General features: G+C 41.7%; 1 protein-coding gene across 3 annotated transcripts in view; it reads left to right on the forward strand.

Annotated features, from left to right (window-relative positions):
• Positions 1–18,265, forward strand: part of CTTNBP2 (cortactin binding protein 2) — a 137,129-nt gene that overhangs the window by 71,589 nt on the left and 47,275 nt on the right. For 2 of the 3 annotated variants that reach the window (XM_004592479.3, XM_058654941.1), the window contains exons 4-7: positions 5,982–7,638; positions 12,304–12,507; positions 14,109–14,208; positions 16,224–16,374. In XM_004592479.3, coding sequence (XP_004592536.2) covers positions 5,982–7,638; positions 12,304–12,507; positions 14,109–14,208; positions 16,224–16,374 — 2,112 coding nt within the window. Of the gene's footprint in view, positions 1–5,981; positions 7,639–12,303; positions 12,508–14,108; positions 14,209–16,223; positions 16,375–18,265 lie in introns of those variants that run through there. The other variant, XM_058654942.1, reaches the window with a different exon arrangement.

Here is an 18,265-nt window from a genome sequence, read left to right on the forward strand (position 1 = left end):
TCTGCTTAGGGATTGCTGAGCTTCCTGAATTTATAAATTTAATTTTCTGAACTATATTTTTTAATCTTTTGGTCATTTTCCCCCATTCGACTTTTCTTCTGTATTCTGAAGAAATTTAGAGCACTTTCTGTTGTCCTGAAAATCATTGACACACTATTTGATAATATTCTCTGTGCTTTCCAATTAGTGTTGCTTTTGCTGTTACCAATTTTCTTCTTTCTTCGGCTCTCTCTAGTCTGCTAGTGAGTGCATTCACTGATCTTTGTATGGCTGCAGCTGTTACACTCTCTCTTCCATTGAACTCTCTGTAAATAGAGTTCCCATTTCTGTTCGGTGCCAAGATGTCCCTTCGCCATGACCATGTGTTCTTTGGAAATGGCTGCATTAGCGTTCTTGTCTGCTCATTTCTGCACGCATCACCTTGAACCCAGTTTCTATTGACTAATCTTCTCTTGACTGCAGGTTGCCTTTTGTTTAACTTCTTTGCACACCTACTATTTTTACTGTATAATGAACTTTCGGAATGATGCAGCATACGTTCTGGATTATGTTTTTAGAAAGGTTTATCCCATTTATTTGAACGGCAGAGTCACAGACATGCAGGTAGGGGGAGAAGTGTTCCTTCCACTGATTCACTCCTCAAAGTGCTTCAGCTGTTAGAACTACTCTCTTCCTTCCCTGAATTTGTTCTCTTAACTAAAATTTTGAATCTTCTGGGCATTTCCCCCCAATCTACTTTTACTCAGTATTCTGCAATAGCAGAGGTTGGACCAGGCTGAAGCCAGGGCGAAGAACCCAGCGCTTGCCTGTGTTCCCCTGTGGGTGGCAAGGACGCAATTCCCTGAGCCACCCCCTGCCGCCCCCTAGAGGCAGGGAACTAAAATTGCGAGCACAAGCAGGACTCGAATCTAAACATGCTTGTTCAGGATGTAGGCGTCCCACTCTGCCACAAAACCAGCTTCTTTGTAGCAGAGAGGTTTATTCCTGCACCAGTTCATCCTTTCCTGTCTCTTCAAGGGTATATAAACCATTATGTCTGTTATTTCAAGAATTTCTAATTCTTTTTAGGAGAGACTGTCTAGCTAGAAGCTATTTCTCCATGACTGGTATTGGAACTTTCTCTGTTACACTCAAACATTGTGGAATGATGACCCACACCTAGTTGTGAGAAGCACCCATGTGTGTATTTAACTTGGTTTGTGCTCTGGATCTCTGCATGCCTATTTTTTCTTCCCCTGAGGAAAACACATTGTGAAAGTCATACCTTTTTAAAACGGAATTGAACACATGTTTAGTTCTGGCACCTGCTGTGTGCTTTATGTGTGTTTGTCGTTTAATATTACAAAGTAGTTACCGTGATTGTGCGAATCGGGGAGCTGTACAGAACTAGTCTTCAGAGATAACTTAGCAAAATCATGTGGCTTAAGATGTTTGGAAGGAAAAATTTATGGCATGGTCAAGGAAGTTTGCTTATTTGAGAGGTAGTGAGACTAAAGAGGAGAACAGGCAGAATTCTTTTCTTTGGTTCATTTCCCATATATGTTCACAATGTCCAGGACTAGGTCAAGGCCAAAGTTGGAAGCATGGAATTCAATCCAAGCTCCCCACATGTGTAGCAGGAAGCCGATGACTTCATCCCCTTCCTGCTGGCTCCCACCTTTTGCAAATTGGAGCATAAAACCAGAGTAAGGAGCTAGACCTGGGATTTGGATATAAACATGACGATGGAGACAACCATCTTCATAGGCAATTTAACTGCTAGGCTAAATGCTTTTGTCCTGAATTTTTTTTTTTAGTAGGAAAGCTTACTTTAAAATATGAAAGAGCTTTATGTACTGACTGGAAGGAGCTTTGCAGAGAAACAAATGTTTAGTATTTGTAAAGAACAAGGAAATAAATGCTGGAGAGGTGGTAAGTGACGGGAGGGAATGAAGTTAATTGTTGAAGGATTGCCTGACAGTGAACAGATGGAAACCTTTCTCCCTTACATTGAAGGAGAAGGGCACGGCTCTAAAGCAAAGCTTAAGGGAGGAGACAGGAGATAGAGGGGGAATGCATGAGCGTGAGTTTCGTTGATAAAAGAATCTGTAAGGTGGGCTGAGAGTCGGTGGAGTGGTGACTGGGTGGTGTTATGGGGAGCATGGCAAAAGTCTGGAATTGGTCCTATAGTAAATTCCAGATGAAGCTGAGCCCAGAGTTGATGGATGGCTGGTGCTCTGATCTCAGTTGCGTTTGGACACGTGTGTTTGTGGGTGTATCTGTTGTGAAGTGAAGGGATTAAAAAGACATCTATTAGTCTGAGCCAAGACTAATAAGAAACAAGTGCTGGAAGAACAAAGATACGAAAGAATTATAGAAACTTTCACGATAGTGTTGTTGTCTGTATAAATGTCTGGGATGAGTCGAGTTGCTCTCCACTTGGAACTAACTCTTCAGTTTGAAATCATTGGGAAAGTGAAGTAGCCTGATAATCCGCAAAAAAGAGACATTCTGTTTGTTTCAGCAATAGCAGCTTGAGGTCAGTGGGCCACTGAATGAGCACTGAATCGACATGCCACGAGGACAGCCACTTACGTGACCTGTAGTGCTTGTAGGCTGTTCTTAGACTTCTACAATTAATCTTTCTACTTCGCATGTAAATGCTAAAATTCATATTTAAAAATCAAGCTAAAGACCGTGTTTGTGCTTTTCTGAAATTACGTAAAGACTTTTTTGGAACTACTACATTTTGAATTTTCTTGGTAGTTTATTAACATTGTGTATGTTTGATAGCATCCATCTATTATGTGATGGCTTTTAGAAGAGTTAAGCATAATTGAGCCACCTGAACATAAATTTTCCTTGAGACACCTATATGAATAGAATAAAATGCATCCTAGGACAGCACTGCTGATGTTCTGTGAAAATTCAGGAGTAACTTTCTAATTAGTATTAGAATACATGTGTAATTAGTCTCGAGAAATTCCTAATATTTTTGGTCCCCTAGTGATGGGCTCCAGCCCAGTGGACTCACCAAATATTCGGCTAAGCAGGAAGTATCCCAGTGTAAGTGCTTGAATTGGGCAGCCAGGCATTTTCCCTGGTCTTTGACAGCATGACTGTGAGGGAGATGGGTAGTTGTTCACAACTGGATGAGATACAGGTCTGGATCCACACACCTGACTGGTCGTGAACATGGCACATTCTTCCATGACTGATGGCTGAGATCTGACTGAGGTGGTGACTGACCGTTTTTAGAGAGTGCTGAGAGAATGAGAATCTCTCATCCACCAGTTGGTGGTGGCTGCAGTGGCTGGGGCTGGATCATGTCAAACACAGGACCCAGCAGCTACTTCTGAGTCTCCACCTGAATGCAGGTGCTGAAGCACTCGGGCCATCCTCCACTGCTTTCCTAGGTCATGAGTAGAGAGTTGTGTGGGAAGTGGAACAGCTAGGACTCAGACAAGCAGTCACGGGGATGCTGGCATTGCAGAGGTGGCTTAACCCACCATGCCACATGTTGGCACCCTTCCCATGCCTTGAACCAGTAATCTTGACAGATCACTGGTAGGTCATTTCTCTGGTTGAGTAGGTCAGATGTGTGGGCCACCTGGACTGTGCCATTGCAGCTAAGGGTGAGGCCTTTGTGTTTCTGTTGAAAGTTTTCCCCTTGCAGAGCAGGGGGTGCCTGCAGGAATGGACTAGGGTAGTGTGGCTGCAAGGCTGCCTGCGTACCCACACAGCGTGTCAGTGCTTGGCCATCAGCTGTTTCTGTGGGGCAATATTTCATTCACTGGGCAATGTATTTAGCAGCTGTGTGTGCCGGGCTCGTGCCAGGGCTTGGGGACACCACCACACGCAAGAGCCAGTTGCCTTCCTCATGAAGTCATGCTCTAGGTCTGCAGGTGTGTACTAAAGGGTGGAAAATACAAGGTTGAATTTTTTTCTCCCTACATATAACAGTCTACTTAACTCAGATACATAAAATGTGTTTCACAGTCTATGTAAACTATGGAAATATCTAATGTTCCTCTTTTTTACTACATTTTCAAAGTCCAGTATATATTTTACATATACAGAACATCTCAGTTAACAATCCCAAATGCTCAATGATGAATGCAAGAAGGCATATTCTCTATAAAGAATAAGGTTTTGTTCAGGAGAAAATACTTAAAGTGCTTCAGAATTTAAATTCAGTTTAATCAAAAATAAATTTTAAATTGATTTCTTCAGTCACATCGGCCCCAAAGCCTACACTGCTGTTTGCCAGGTTTATGTTTTCCTTTGTGACATAGCATTTTAAAAATCTTTGATATTCTTATTTGAGTTAATCCTGTTGTACTAATGGTCACACTCAAAGATTTTAATTTTGAACATCATTGCAAAGATTAGAGGGATACAGATGCATGTGGGCTGCTCCTTTCAGCAAGGCGTGAGGGCAGGCCTCATTGTGAAGGCGACGGTTGGGCAGATGCCTAAGGAAAAGCAAGAGTGGCCTCTTCTGCTGCTGGGTGCTTTTGTGCATGTTAGAGAAACATATCTGTTAGGAAAAGCTTCCTCTCTCTAGGTTAATCGCAGTTAGGAAATCTTTGTTCTCTGGATAGCAACAGTCTTGGAGGGTTATGGTCTGGTCAGCAAATCAGCTGTTAAAGAAAAGCTGGGCTCCACAAGCAAAGGCTGGCCCAGCACCATCCGCTGTGCAGGCAGGTGGAGTCTGCACCATTCCCAGGCACACAGCTTGATGAGTGGGGAAGGGGTGAATTTTTTCCCTGATTCATCTCTGCCGCTGGTCCCTCCTGGGCAGTGAAGACGCTGCACCGTCTGGTGCGCTGCCCGAAGGTGTTTGGAGAATTAGACACAGGGATTACAGCAAGCTCAGAGACCCCGAGCTGGAGTTATGTTGTAGGAACACCAGGAGCACTAATATAGCCACGAGAGCAGGTGAGACTGAAGTTGCAGACAAAGTCAGGCTTCAGGTTCAGTGTCATTGATTACAGTTTTAGTGAGGTAATATTTAATTCTTTGTAGTTTTCAGAGAACTTTAATATGTTATTTGTGCAACAGTCTGCCAAAAGAAGCTCAAAGACATTAGGTCATTTAGAGGCATTTTAAACGTAAGTATTCTTTTTTGTAAGGTGCTTTTCATGAACTTTTTAAAGACCTCTAATAAACATGGCTTCAGATTTTTTTTTACACCAAAATAAGCTTTTTAAACTTTCTTTGCTATGTACTTTTAAAATTTCTTTGTACAGCAATTAGGGATTTAACTGGTCCTCTGTTGTCAATCCTTTCCCTGATGCTGTATTTTAAAAACTAGTTAGCTTTTTTTTTTTTTTTTAATTTAAAAACTTTAATTTTATTTGAAAGGCCGAGAGAGCTCTATCAGCTGCTGGTTCGTATCCCTCATGCTGGTAAGCAGCAGAGCTGGGCCGGGACAAAGCTAGGAGAGGAGAGCACAGCGCAGGTCTCCCACGTGGGTAGATGGAACCCAAGGACTTCAGCTGTCACCTGCTGCCTCCCAGGATGGACCTCAGGGACAGGCTGGAACCTGGACTTGGAATCAGGAGAGCGTAGGATTTAAATCTGAAATGGGATGCAGGCATCACCAGCAATGCCGTCAGCACTGTGTCATAGGCCTGCTCCTCACTCATAATTTAAGTCATTACTTTTTTAGGTCAGTTAATCCTATAGAGTTCTGTTTGCACCTAGACCTTGCTAAATGCTCTGTTGCCATTTTCCTATAGTTAACCTTAATATATATATTTTAAAATTCTCTATTGCAGATTATGCTTTCCATGAGACCATTTGCAACTGTTTTCTTGCTTTAATGAGTCTTTAAAACTGTTTTCTTTCTTATAATACACCTTGAAAATGTGTCATTTTTGTCACCCCTACCAAGTAACTATAAGAAAATTAGTGCAAAAGACGCCCTGAAAGCACTTCTGGGCAGAGGGAAAAAGGTTCACTAAATTAACCCGGGTTTTCCTGAACATTTCTTCCAGCTGGAAATGGAAAAACTTGAGCTGCAAGCCCTGGACCAGGAGCACCAGAAGCTGGCCGCCCGCCTGGAGGAGGAGCGCAGCAAGAACAGGCACGTGGTGCTGATGCTGGTGAAGGAGTGCAAGCAGCTCTCTGGCAAAGTCATCGAGGAGGCCCAGAAGCTCGAGGAAGTGATGGGCAGGCTGGAAGAGGAAAAGAGGAAGACGCAGGACTTAGAAGAGCAGCTGTCTGCCGAGCAGCGCCGAAGCAGCGAGATGGAAGCGCAGATGGAAAAGCAACTCTCCGAATTGGACACGGAGCGCGAGCAGCTTCGTGCCAAGCTGAACCGCGAGGAAGCACACACCACTGACCTCAAAGAGGAGATAGACAAGATGAAGAAGATGATTGAGCAACTGAAAAGGGGAAATGACAGCAAGCCCAGCCTGTCTCTTCCGCGCAAGACCAAAGATAGGCGTCTGGTTTCCATATCTGTAGCCACCGAAGGACCCCCAACAAGGGCCGTTGCTTGCCAGACAGACCCAACCACGGAAAGCACTGACCCCATGAGGAAGTTGCCTTTGACCGTCCCTGCAAAGCCTTCAGCAGGGAGCCCCCTGGTTCCTGCAAGCACAAAAGGAAACACATGTCCCCATGGCACGTTGGTCAGGCCGGGTATTGACAGGCAGGCCTCCCATGGGGACTTGATCAGCTCCTCTGGACCCACCATCCCAGCTGCAGGTGCAAACAGAATTGAGGAGAATGGACCAACTCCTGGCTCCACGCCAGATCTCACCAGTAGCACACCCCCAGTTCCCAGCAGCACCACCCCCGTCCCAGCTCACATGCCAGGCGTGGCTGCCCAGAATGCTGCACCTGCCACACCAGGGCACAGTTTACATTCTCCGTGTGCCACTGCAGCTCTGCACCCAGGCCTCAACCCACGCATCCAAGCAGCCAGGTTTAGATTTCAGGGCAACGCTAATGATCCCGACCAAAATGGAAACACTACCCAAAGTCCTCCATCAAGAGATGTCTCTCCCACAAGTCGTGACAACCTGGTGGCCAAACAGCTAGCTCGGAACACTGTGAGCCAAGCATTGTCGAGATTCACAAGTCCTCAAGTGGGGGCTCCCCCAAGGCAGGGAGCATCCCCGACAGGGGATGTGGGCACCCATCCTCCAGTCAGTCGGACTGGTTTGAAAACTCCAGGTGGAACACGAGTCGATAGAGGAAACCCTCCTCCTATCCCCCCGAAAAAGCCAGGGCTCTCCCAGACTCCTTCTCCACCCCACCCCCAACTCAAGATTCCGATGGAGAGCAGCAGGACCTCCAATACAGGGGCCAAAATTGATAACAAAACTGTGGCTTCACCTCCTTCCAGCTTGCCCCCCGGGAGCAGGGTCCTTACGGAGGAGAACCCCCCTAAGTCTTCCTCCCCTCAGCTGCCACCAAAACCATCCATAGATTTAACTGTGGCACCTGCAGGCTGTGCTGTGTCAGCCCTGGCCACGTCTCAGGTGGGTGCCTGGCCTGCTGGAACCCCTGGACTGAACCAGCCTGCATGTTCAGACAGTTCCCCTGTCATTCCCAACACCATTGCCTTTCGCTCTTCCGTAAACCCTGTTAGTGCTTCATCCCGTAGGCCCAGTGCCTCACACAGCCTCCTGGTAACAGCATCAGGTAAAGGGATTGAAATTTTACAGCCTTTTCTTTTTTTTAACCATGTGGGCTGTCCTCTCACTTGCCTTCATTTTCTTCACGTGACCTTGAAACCTTTTGCTTTATTTATTTTTTTGAGACTTCCCCCCTTTATATCTTTCTTTTTATCTTTTTTCTTTAAATGCTCCAGGGTATGGTGATTCATCTTGCTGTATGAATTACGGTTTCATTGTGTTAAGTGCCTCTCTTCTTGTAAAATAACCTGAAAGTTGTAGTTGGATGCACATGGAGACCATTCGTTTAGAGAGAAACTAAGACTCATTTCTCCAAGAGGAAGGCGTGTTCCCTCCTATTAAACGTTTGCTTCCAAGATGTTGGTATTCTAGGTTATTAGACTGTGTGCTTTCAAGTCTGTTTCCTGCGAGATACCATAAAATTCCTTTCAAGTCACAATTTGCTCTCCCCCAGAGGAGCGTATCCATTAGATTTTCTCTGTAATTGGCACATCTTAAGCTTTCCAATGCTGTGATGTTAGAGGTGGTTCTTGTGTTTACCTCTCAGAGGTGTACTGTGAATATTAGTTAAGTCTTTGTTGCAAGTGTAGTTTCTTTCAGCAGCCATGCAACCCACAGACAGCCATTATCTCATCATTTGCTCACAGATGGGAGGGAGTACACAGGCCCTGTCAGAGAAGGTTCCCCTGGCAGATGGGGTTTATGACGTCACTAAATGTGGATCTCTGCAAGAAAGAGGAACTGCAGTTTCTCCCTCATGGTAGGCAGAGCTGGAGGAAGTATTAGTTTGTCATTGACAAACCTGGTTTATTTCTTCAGCAAGCATAGATGGCTCTAAAAGAATGCCGGGGTGCCGGAGTTCTTTGGAAGCATTAGAGATGTCTCTGCCACCATTAGAGCTTAGTGGCTAGCAGAAACACTTGCGTCTAGTGGCGGGAGCTGTGAAACTTAGGGAAAGTTTGAATAGTGTTGCATTTAGAGCTGCAAGGGGAAGAGCAGGAACCAGGAAGTAGAACTCTGTTAGCTTATTAGCAGGTGATGAGGTCAGCGCGTTGGGACTGACTGACTCTGTTTCAAGGCATTTGTTTGATTCCTCAAGGTCTTTGAGGGGTCTCTGAAATTGGCATCAGCCTGGATTTGGAAGTTAAGGCAGCTCTCCCTTGTCTTTGCCACCATGCCTATTGCAGCTAAGAAGCCCCAAAGCTGTCTCCCCCCAGCTGCTGGATCTGTTTATGCCTTGGTGAGCTTGTGCTTCCCAGGGGTAGAAGCCCACTGCCAGATAGTCACCTAAACAACCGTTAATGGCAGCCACTGTGCTTAAGAGCAAGACATGGGGAGAGAGCACATCTTCCACCCAGCAGACATCTGTTTGCGTTTCCCTGATCATAAGAGCACCAAAGCAAGTGTAAGAACACAGGATTCATCCATTTCTTCCCCATGGAGAACTCTCTCCCTGAGCCATTAGCATTTCTTCCAAAACATGAAAGCATTGAACCAAAAAAGTTGACTGTTGATTTTAGAAACAATGCAACCACTGGACCCATGATGTCTCCAACTACAAAGTCCTGTGTGTTCACATCAGCTTTGATCTATAATAAATCATTTCTTAAGTTAATGCACCAATGGAATTGACATTTTACTGAGTTATGTCACTCTAACTCTATGGGTGACTTTTACAGACTTATGTTAAAATTTTAAATGTTTATAATGTTACAACTTCTAAATGAATGAGAATTTCTTGTTCTTGTCTAAACTGTTCCAATGAACACGTTTCTGTCATGAGAACAGAAGCTTAAATTAGGTGTCAACTGCAGGCAGCTGAGTTTCCATACCCTTGGATTTTTTTTCCTTTTGTTTTATTGCAATGGTTGTTCATTTGACACATTTAATTGAATTTCATTCGAGATATTTTCCTTTTGTTAAACATGTATTTTTACAATGAGTCTCCGTGTAGGATTGGCTTAAAGGCTAAGAGAAAAAACAAGAATGAACTGAGCTATGACATTAACCTCCTTCACCCTCTGAAGCTGATGCCAGAAGCTGTTTGCGGATGCTCTCCCTGTTCCTGGCATGCCCTGTCCATAGATGCTCACTGCTACTAACGCCTGCATGCCAAGTGGCCATGCTGAGTGACCTTCCTCTAACCTCATTAGAGTAGTAGTTTGAGTAGATGCCTGCTCTGTTGTTCCTTAACTAGTGGGCTACATGTTACTGTTTTGTTTTTGTTTTTGTTTTTTAAATCGTGGATGTGATTTCATATACACAGTATAGCTTGTGGCAAAGATTTTCATTTTTCCTCATATGATAGAGGATTTGTGGAAAGTTTCTTTGTGCTAAAGAAAATTGGAAAGTATGGTGAAGATTTGAAATTCATGAATGTAGATATAAAACGTTTTTCTTTCTAACATATTTTAAAAATATATTTCAGTCCTCTAAGAAAATAAGCAATCTGGCATATCTTCTTCTGTACTTGTGTATGAGAGAAGGAAACCTCTGACTCTTGGGTGATCTGAATACTGGGAACCATGTTGAGTGAACTGCTTTATCTTTCAGCATGTGTAAAATAGCAAATCCCAGGAAGTTTAAGCATAACTAGATATTTCCATATAAAGCAGTTGGAAGTCATTGGAGCTGTTCTCGGCCAGACCTAGAATTGTGATGAACAAATTCAATAACATCCCATGGGTGTTGGTATTCGTAAGAGAATATCAATAACCAGGACCCCTTGTGCAAGACCACAAGGCAGAATGCTGAGAGAGAGAGAGAGAAGGAAAGGATGCCCAGAGAAGGGGGCACTCCTGTACTCAGGACCAGAGTGTCATGCCTTCCTGGTGCCTGTTTGCTTGGCGGTCAAGGTTTCATACCTTGGTGTGTATAATTGCTCAGTTAATCATTTGTTCCTAATAAGTACTGATTAAATTTTTGTGGGCCTGTTTTTTTGTTTGTTTTTAAGAAAATACAAAAGGTAAAATGTACCAGAGAGGATCCTTCTTGTAAGTATGAGTAAAAGTACTACTTTTGTAAGAACAGCTAATGAACATTAGTGGGGAAATATGGTAAAGCTTAGATTAAATATTGAAATGTCTGGGCATTTTAATTTTGTAAATTGCTGTGGCACCTAGAAAGTAATAATAGAAAATTATTTATGAACTTAAATAATTGATGACTAAGAGATGATATCTAGCTTTTAATAAGCAGTAATGCTGAACTTGTGTAAGTGGCTTGGTTTTTACATGAAGAATTTTTAAAGTACTGTGAAATTAAGTTGATGTGTATCCTGTTAGTATTTATTTAAATGATTTAAGGCTAGTAATTTGGGATTCTATGAATTGAATATTTATACATGTTAATGTAACACCTACGTGCCCAGAATATTGTCCTAATATTTGTATAGAATATCTTCCTAAAGGATATCTTACGTTAATTTGCTGGAAGTGTGCTGAATGGAATGAATATGCATACATCTACACAGCAACATTTCTGAGAGGCACTGAGGCTCCGATCAGGACTGGGGAGCCTTCTGCCAAGGGTCATTTGGATATTTCTGACATTATGTGGGGGCTATATGAAATGATTAACTTAAATTAACCTGCTGTTGACTTTCGAGTCCCTCATGCTGTTGCCTCAGCAGGGCCAGACCGAGTGATTTCGTAGGCTGTACATGGTCTGTAGACGGGCATCGCACATCCCTGCTTGGGAAAAATTAAAATGATTCCTTGAAAGTTCACTGATTCTTTTTTCAGTCTAAAAAAAAAAAAAAACCTATGCATCACATTAAATAAACATTTTTACTTTACTGTTTTTACAGCCTTTTGATCAAGGAAGAATTCAGAAAATTTTCCATGCTATATGCAGCCGACTTCACACACTTTCCAGATTCCCGTCTAAAGCCGCTAAATACTGATGAGAAAGATCTAACTATAATAACTTTTACGATCTTTGTTAGAACTGTTAGTGTCCTGATTGACTGATGAAAAGTTGGGTAGACGTGTTGTAAAGATGCCCAGGTGACTTTGCAGTCTACAAAACTGAGTACTGGTTATTTGAACTACTGTATTCTAAATTTGCTTATAAATACTGTATTTCTGTTCTCTCGGTACTCAGGAGTAGTTGATGCTCATTGCTGTTAGTCTCAAATAAGGGAATTTAAGAAATATTAAGGCTCCTTGACAGTGATTGGTTCATATTGATTTATGTAAGATGTTTAAGTTGCTTAGAAAAATCACTGAAAAAGGAAAAATATTGCTTACAATGATTCCTGTCTTTTAATTCAAGGTGTCAGCTTTTTTTCAGATCTGTGTTGATTGAGGGAATCTTTGTATAATGAAAAGACATTTTGTTTTGAGATCCTGAAAGGGAACTGAAACTTTGAATATGAGACAGCCATCTCAGCATCCTAAAACCAGTTACTACTTTAACACTTATCAGTACAAAACTGACAACTAAAATAATCTGTCACTGTGTGTTAATTAGCAATAGCTATAAACTCAGAAATAACAGGATCAACTCATGCTAAGTAAATATTAACAGACTGAACCTTCTAGAAAGCACATAATACTCTAAGGGTACGTGTTCATCGTGTGTGTGCATGTTTGTAATTCAGAAACGAATGGATAATGTCTGTCCCTTGTCCTTGGTCCTAGTCTCTAATGATAGTCACTTTAACCTACAGGCTGGTCACCCTCCCTAACCCCTTTCCTAATGAGTGGTGGTCCTGCCCCCCTGGCTGGCAGGCCCACCCTTCTTCAGCAAGCTGCTGCCCAGGGAAATGTCACTTTATTATCAATGCTGCTTAATGAAGAAGGACTGGACATTAATTATTCCTGTGAAGATGGCCATTCTGCCTTGTATTCTGCTGCTAAGAATGGACACGCAGGTAAAAACAAGCTCTTCCCTCTTCATCTCACACACACCGGAGGATGGGTAGGCAGACCCATCACAACTATTGTCAGTAGCCAATACTCATTCAGATTTCAATATTCTCTCATAAATAGTAATGGATAAATATTTTTTCAAATATATTTTATTTGGAAATAAAAGGGTGCCAAGAGGGAAAGAAGTGGATAGAGACATCTTGTATCTTCTAGTTCACTCTCCAAGTGGCTGCAACAACCTGGGCTGGATGAAGACCAAGTCAGGAGCCGGGAATTCCACCTGACCAATTGTGGTTGGTAGAAACCAAAGGATGTGACCACCTTCCCTGGGTTTCCTAGGCTCAATAGCAGGGAGCTAGATCAGATGGAAGATGCCAACATTGCAAACCATGGTATAACCCATTACTTCATGATAACAGCCCTACTAGGGAATAATTGACTTGGCATGAAACTCAGTTTTAATAAACATTAGAAAACTCCAATTGTACCCTTCCTTACATCAACACCTAACTGCAGCCAGTAAAAAGTAGCTATTGTCTTATACACAGTGGAACGTATTATGTACATAGAAGCCTCAGGGCTAGTGACTGTAAAGCCCAGTGTAGAATGGAGCCCTCTGCCTGCAGTCTCATTGGTTGGATGAAATAACCCTCACTGCTGTATTAGAAATACTGATGGGGGAGAAATCACAGCATCAGAGCTGAGCACGTGTTGCTGTGAAGGAGATTTTAGTAGTCAGAGAAGGCCATTGGTCTAAAACGGTTCTATAACTGGAACAATTTGGATTTTAAGAGAACTGAGAAGTTATGTATCTCTAAATGACATATTCATGAAGACCTGGGATGATTCTTTAAAATGCAAATCCTAAATTTCATGGACTGAAACATATGGTAGTAGAGAAAAATAGGCTGTTTGATTGCAAAGTTAGATAGCATTGCATATGTGAGCCATATGATTGCTGATCAATTCAGATGGAAGAGTAATGAGCTAAGATAGCTCATTATTTTCAAAGTCCTTTAGACTTTTCCTTCTAAAGCACTTCAAATAAGGAAGTTAAATCTACTAGTTAACACAAGGAAGGACAGTTCTGGATGATGCTTACACCTGAGTTTGATGATTTCCCGTGGGGTTTCCCTGAGCTCATTCATGGAGTTACATACAGGAAGCACAGCTTTCAAGAGCAGTATATGATTAGGTTAGAAGTTATGAAGAATAGATGTAAGTACAAAGAAAGGTATTTCAATTTGGTAAATTAACGTGGTTCTCTGTCCAAAAACGCTTTCTGGGAAGGCTGTTGGAACAAATCTGGTAAAGCATTTTCTAGAATATGACATTCCTTTTTTTCATCAGCAACTCTTCCCCAAGCACTAAGAAAAATCCTGTCTGGGTCGGTGAGTCTGGGTTGTTAGCATCCGTGAGAATGGAAGCTGCATTCCCTGTGAAATAGTCCATGGCATCGCACATGTGCCATGATGGGACTGTGAGATGAACTGAACAGGGGAAAGGCCCTTTGGGTATAAAACCTATCTGTAGCTGACATGCAATTTGGTTCCTTCTAACTCTGAATGAGAAAATCAAATGACTTTTTATTGAAAATCCATAGACTGTGTGAGATTGCTGCTGAATGCAAAAGCCCAAGTCAACGCTGCTGATAGAAATGGCTTCACACCCTTGTGTGTTGCGGCTGCTCAGGGACATTTCAAGTAAGTCCTGCTCTTTGGTCTTCGTGTATTTTGCACACATGTTTAGTTCTAGTTGACTAGATAAACTGCTTAAAATCCATTGACAAACTGACTATATGGATTTTGAAAACTTAAACATAAAACAGGATCCTGAGACTGTTTCTCTTGAGAATATTTAAGTAAAGGAATTGAACAAGAAGAACAAGCTCTGTGCAGCCACCCATGAGAGTACTTGCCTCTGAAGAAAGTAATTTAGAACATATCACCGCATGAATTATGAGATAAGGGCCTATTGAGCAATCTACTTTCTTCCCCACTCTAGTCCAAAAACCGTTATCTACTGATGATAGCATTCAAAGTAAAACATGTTGTTATGTATAATATTCTCAACTTTGTATAGTGGTAACCTATTCCCATTTCTTCTTGCTTTATTTTTTTTAAAAAAATTGAAGCAGGAATTTTGTCTGCTAAAAGCAAGTTCCGGTAGAAAGACAAAGAGACCACCTGCTAATTAAATGTGCGTGACTCATCTGATTTCTTTAGCAGCTTACTAAGTCAGTAGATACCGGCATGACTTTCATACATCCAAAGACATACTTGAATGATAAATTGGAGTATAGCTGTGTTACCTGAGCTGAAGTGGTAGGTTGAAGGGAATGCCAACTATTTTCAACTTTTTAACCCAACTATCCTAATAGAAATGGTCATTCATAAATAACTGAATTCTTGACATTTTAAAAAATGTTTATGCATTTAAAAAGAGACATGAGGAGCAGGAGCCCAAGAACTTGGGCCACCTCTCCTATTTTCCCCGGTTCATTTTTAGGGAGCTGGATCAGAAGCAGAGTGCCCAGGTCTCTGACTGGCACTCTGTTAAGAGATGCCACCATTGCAAGCCATGGCTTAACCTGCAGTAACACAACACCATCTCCGAAACTATGTTGGTTGAGGTTTGCATTAATGTCAAATTGTAAACTGTGTAAAATATTAGTATTCATCCTTAGTTATTACATTTTTTTCTGTCTCTAACGCACATCTCACCAACATGAGTATGTTCATGAGAACTATAATACTGATTTTGCTATTCCTTTTCAGAATATCTCAAGTCCTCCAAAAGAGATTTGCCCTTCGGGGCTGATACTTTACCTTTTCCTGCCACCACATAGTCTGTAAGGTTATTTACTAAGAATACGTAACAAAGGAATGGAGGCATGGTTAGGTCTATCAAGAGCAAGAGCACTAGGGAAATCTGGGATTCCTTAATTTAAATGGATACAATATACCTGCCTACCAATATGTAACTTATTTTTAAATTATGTGTATACTAATTATTGCCCAGGAGAAACCACCAAAAAACATACATCTCCATTTTAAAATCTAAGTCACTTCTTAGTCTAATGGTGATTTACCTTTCCTGTCTAAATTTCTTTGCAACTAATTTACAATCCCAAGTTCTCAGTGTTGAGGTAGGTGTTTATAGAGTCACAAAGTCTTGGCCCAGTTTCTTGCTTGATTCTCAGGGCAGTGAGTTTTTGCTTAGTTGCCTCTTTCTGGCTAGGCCTGTTCCTCTACTTTGGGAGTGGGTCAATCCCTGCTGTTCATCTCTCTAAGGCAGCCCCTGCCCTCAGCCATCCTACTGTGTTGCATTGTCCAAACTTCATCCTATTTTAAGCTACAGATAGCACATATATCAAATAGGGTGTTATCATTCATCCTCGTAAGTTAAACATACTCCATGGACTTTAAACTTAAGTTGGTTACAGAATAATGTTAACCCAGGTCTAACATTTGATCAAACCCATTTTAAATTCTTATGGAAATAATCCGGTTTTGAGAATCCAATATATTCTCAGGCCTGATTTTAAAAAGAGCATATAAGGTTTCGAAGATAATTGATATATAAAGGAACTGGTGTACTTGGAGATGCAGACTTGTGTCGGCATTAATTTTCATATTCCAGATGTTCAACAAGTGGTGGTTCACACCAAGCCAGGTTGTATGTATATATATATAACTAATCACAATCTTGTGTCTAGGTGCTTAAGATTATTAATTGCAAATGATGCTAACATCAATCACGCTGCTGATGGAGGACAGACACCTCTACACCTGGCCTGTAAAAATGGAAATAGAGAATGTATTAAACAACTGTTGGAAGCTGGAACTGACAGAAGTGTAAAAACCAGGGTGAGTACCAGTTTTCTGGATTTTTCTCTAGCCAAACAAAAACACCGTTGCTTTTCCATATCCATGAGGTTCATAGTCTTCAGGCTCTGTGACTCAACCAAACATGGGAAAAATTGTATGTGTAATGACTTTTCTTGTCATTATGCCCTATAAACAATGCATTGCAAGTATTTACATGACCTATACACTGTGCTACCTATTATAAATAAAGTGTACAAGAGCATATGCATGGGCCATTTTATATCCCAGGGTGGGGTCCTGGAATAATCCCCCATGGTATTTAGTGGCAATTGCATATTGAAATAGAGGCCTCTTTTGTTTTTTCCTTTGCTGTTGGGTTAGTGGAAAGGGATTTCCGAGTCTCTTCCTAACCAATTAGAAGCTCTGTTTGTTAGCTCAGCTAGATTGTCAACTTCTAAAACAGGAAATTAAATATCCATGTCCTGACAACTTTCAGAAGTAGAAGAGATGATGGCGTGTATATTTTCATTCATTCAACCAATAATAATCGTATGCACTGGGTCTTCCTATGTGATTTCATGGAAGAGAACTGGCAGTTACAGAAATAAGCTGGCAAGACACAGCTGACCTTCAACGTTCAAGGCAATTGCTTCCAGGGTCCTTGCAGATACCAGGACCTGTGAATGTCAAGTCGCTCATGTCAGATGGCACAGGGTTTGAATAGAACTTATGCACACCTACCCATATAGTTTAGATATCTCTAGATTACTTGTACTACCTGATAAGTAGCCGTTGGACTCCACTGTCTAGTTAATAATGACAACTTCAGTGCAGATGCAGTTGTTGATCTATTTGATCCACAGTTTGAATCCCCGGATACAGAACCAGAAGAGACAGAGCCCCTGAGTAAGTGATTATAAGTGATTTCTATTGAAAATTATTGCTAGAAGCTTTTTAAAAAAACTCTCTACTATTTTTTTAAAGTTTAGCAAGGTAGCTTAATTTTCTGTGTTTCATTAATTTATGTAAGATTTCTGTTTTGTTTCACATATCATAAAATGTTGCCTTGGGGGAAGGCATTGGGGTACAGCCGGTTAAGCCTCTGATTGCCACGCTGTGTCTCATTTGGCCTTTTCTCCTAGCTGCTCTGTTCCTGACCTAGCCCCTTGCTAATGTATCCTAGGAGAGAGCAGACGATGGCTCAAGTGATGGGCTCCTGCCTGCTGCTACTTGGGAGGTTAGGATGGAGTTCTGCATTCCCGGTATCAGCCTCACCAAGCCCTGGCTGCTGCACGCTTCCGGGGAGTGAGTGAGAGCGTCTCTCTTTCTCTCCCTTCTGTCTCCCTGCCTATCTTCCTCCCTCTTTCTTTCCCCCTTCTCTCATTCTCTTTCACATTCTCATTCTTTCTCTTCTCTCTCGTTTTGCCCTTTAAGTAGATGAAAATAAAAACAAAAATGTGAAATTCTGTCTTAAAATTATATCTTAAAGATGAATTTTACATCACCCAGCTGAATGACAAAAAGTAGTGTGGCATAAAAAATGTAAGTCACGTCCTGTATTACAAAAAACACTGACCTCCAAGCTTTCAAGTGGCTTGTTGATGAGCTAAACAAAATCTTAAGCAGATGCTCAAAATGTTCAGACATAAACAACATAACTGATAATCTTAAGGGTATAAATATGTCTTATGCTTTTTAATAAGAGTCAAAGCAGAATGGGAGGTTGAAAGATTTTTTCTTTTCCAATGTGAGTTGTATAAGCTTTTTAATGTAAATTAGGGAAGGTTGGAAAGCACTTGCTTTGTTGATTATGTAACACTTATACTCTCATAGTTTTTGATATCAATATCCCTGTTTACAAAAGTATATGTGCATATGCAGGTAATTTCCACAATTGAACGGAATGTTGTAATGTTCAAAACTGTTAGGG

This window comes from Ochotona princeps, chromosome 25 (assembly GCF_030435755.1).
Source record: "Ochotona princeps isolate mOchPri1 chromosome 25, mOchPri1.hap1, whole genome shotgun sequence".
Taxonomy (NCBI): domain Eukaryota; kingdom Metazoa; phylum Chordata; class Mammalia; order Lagomorpha; family Ochotonidae; genus Ochotona; species Ochotona princeps.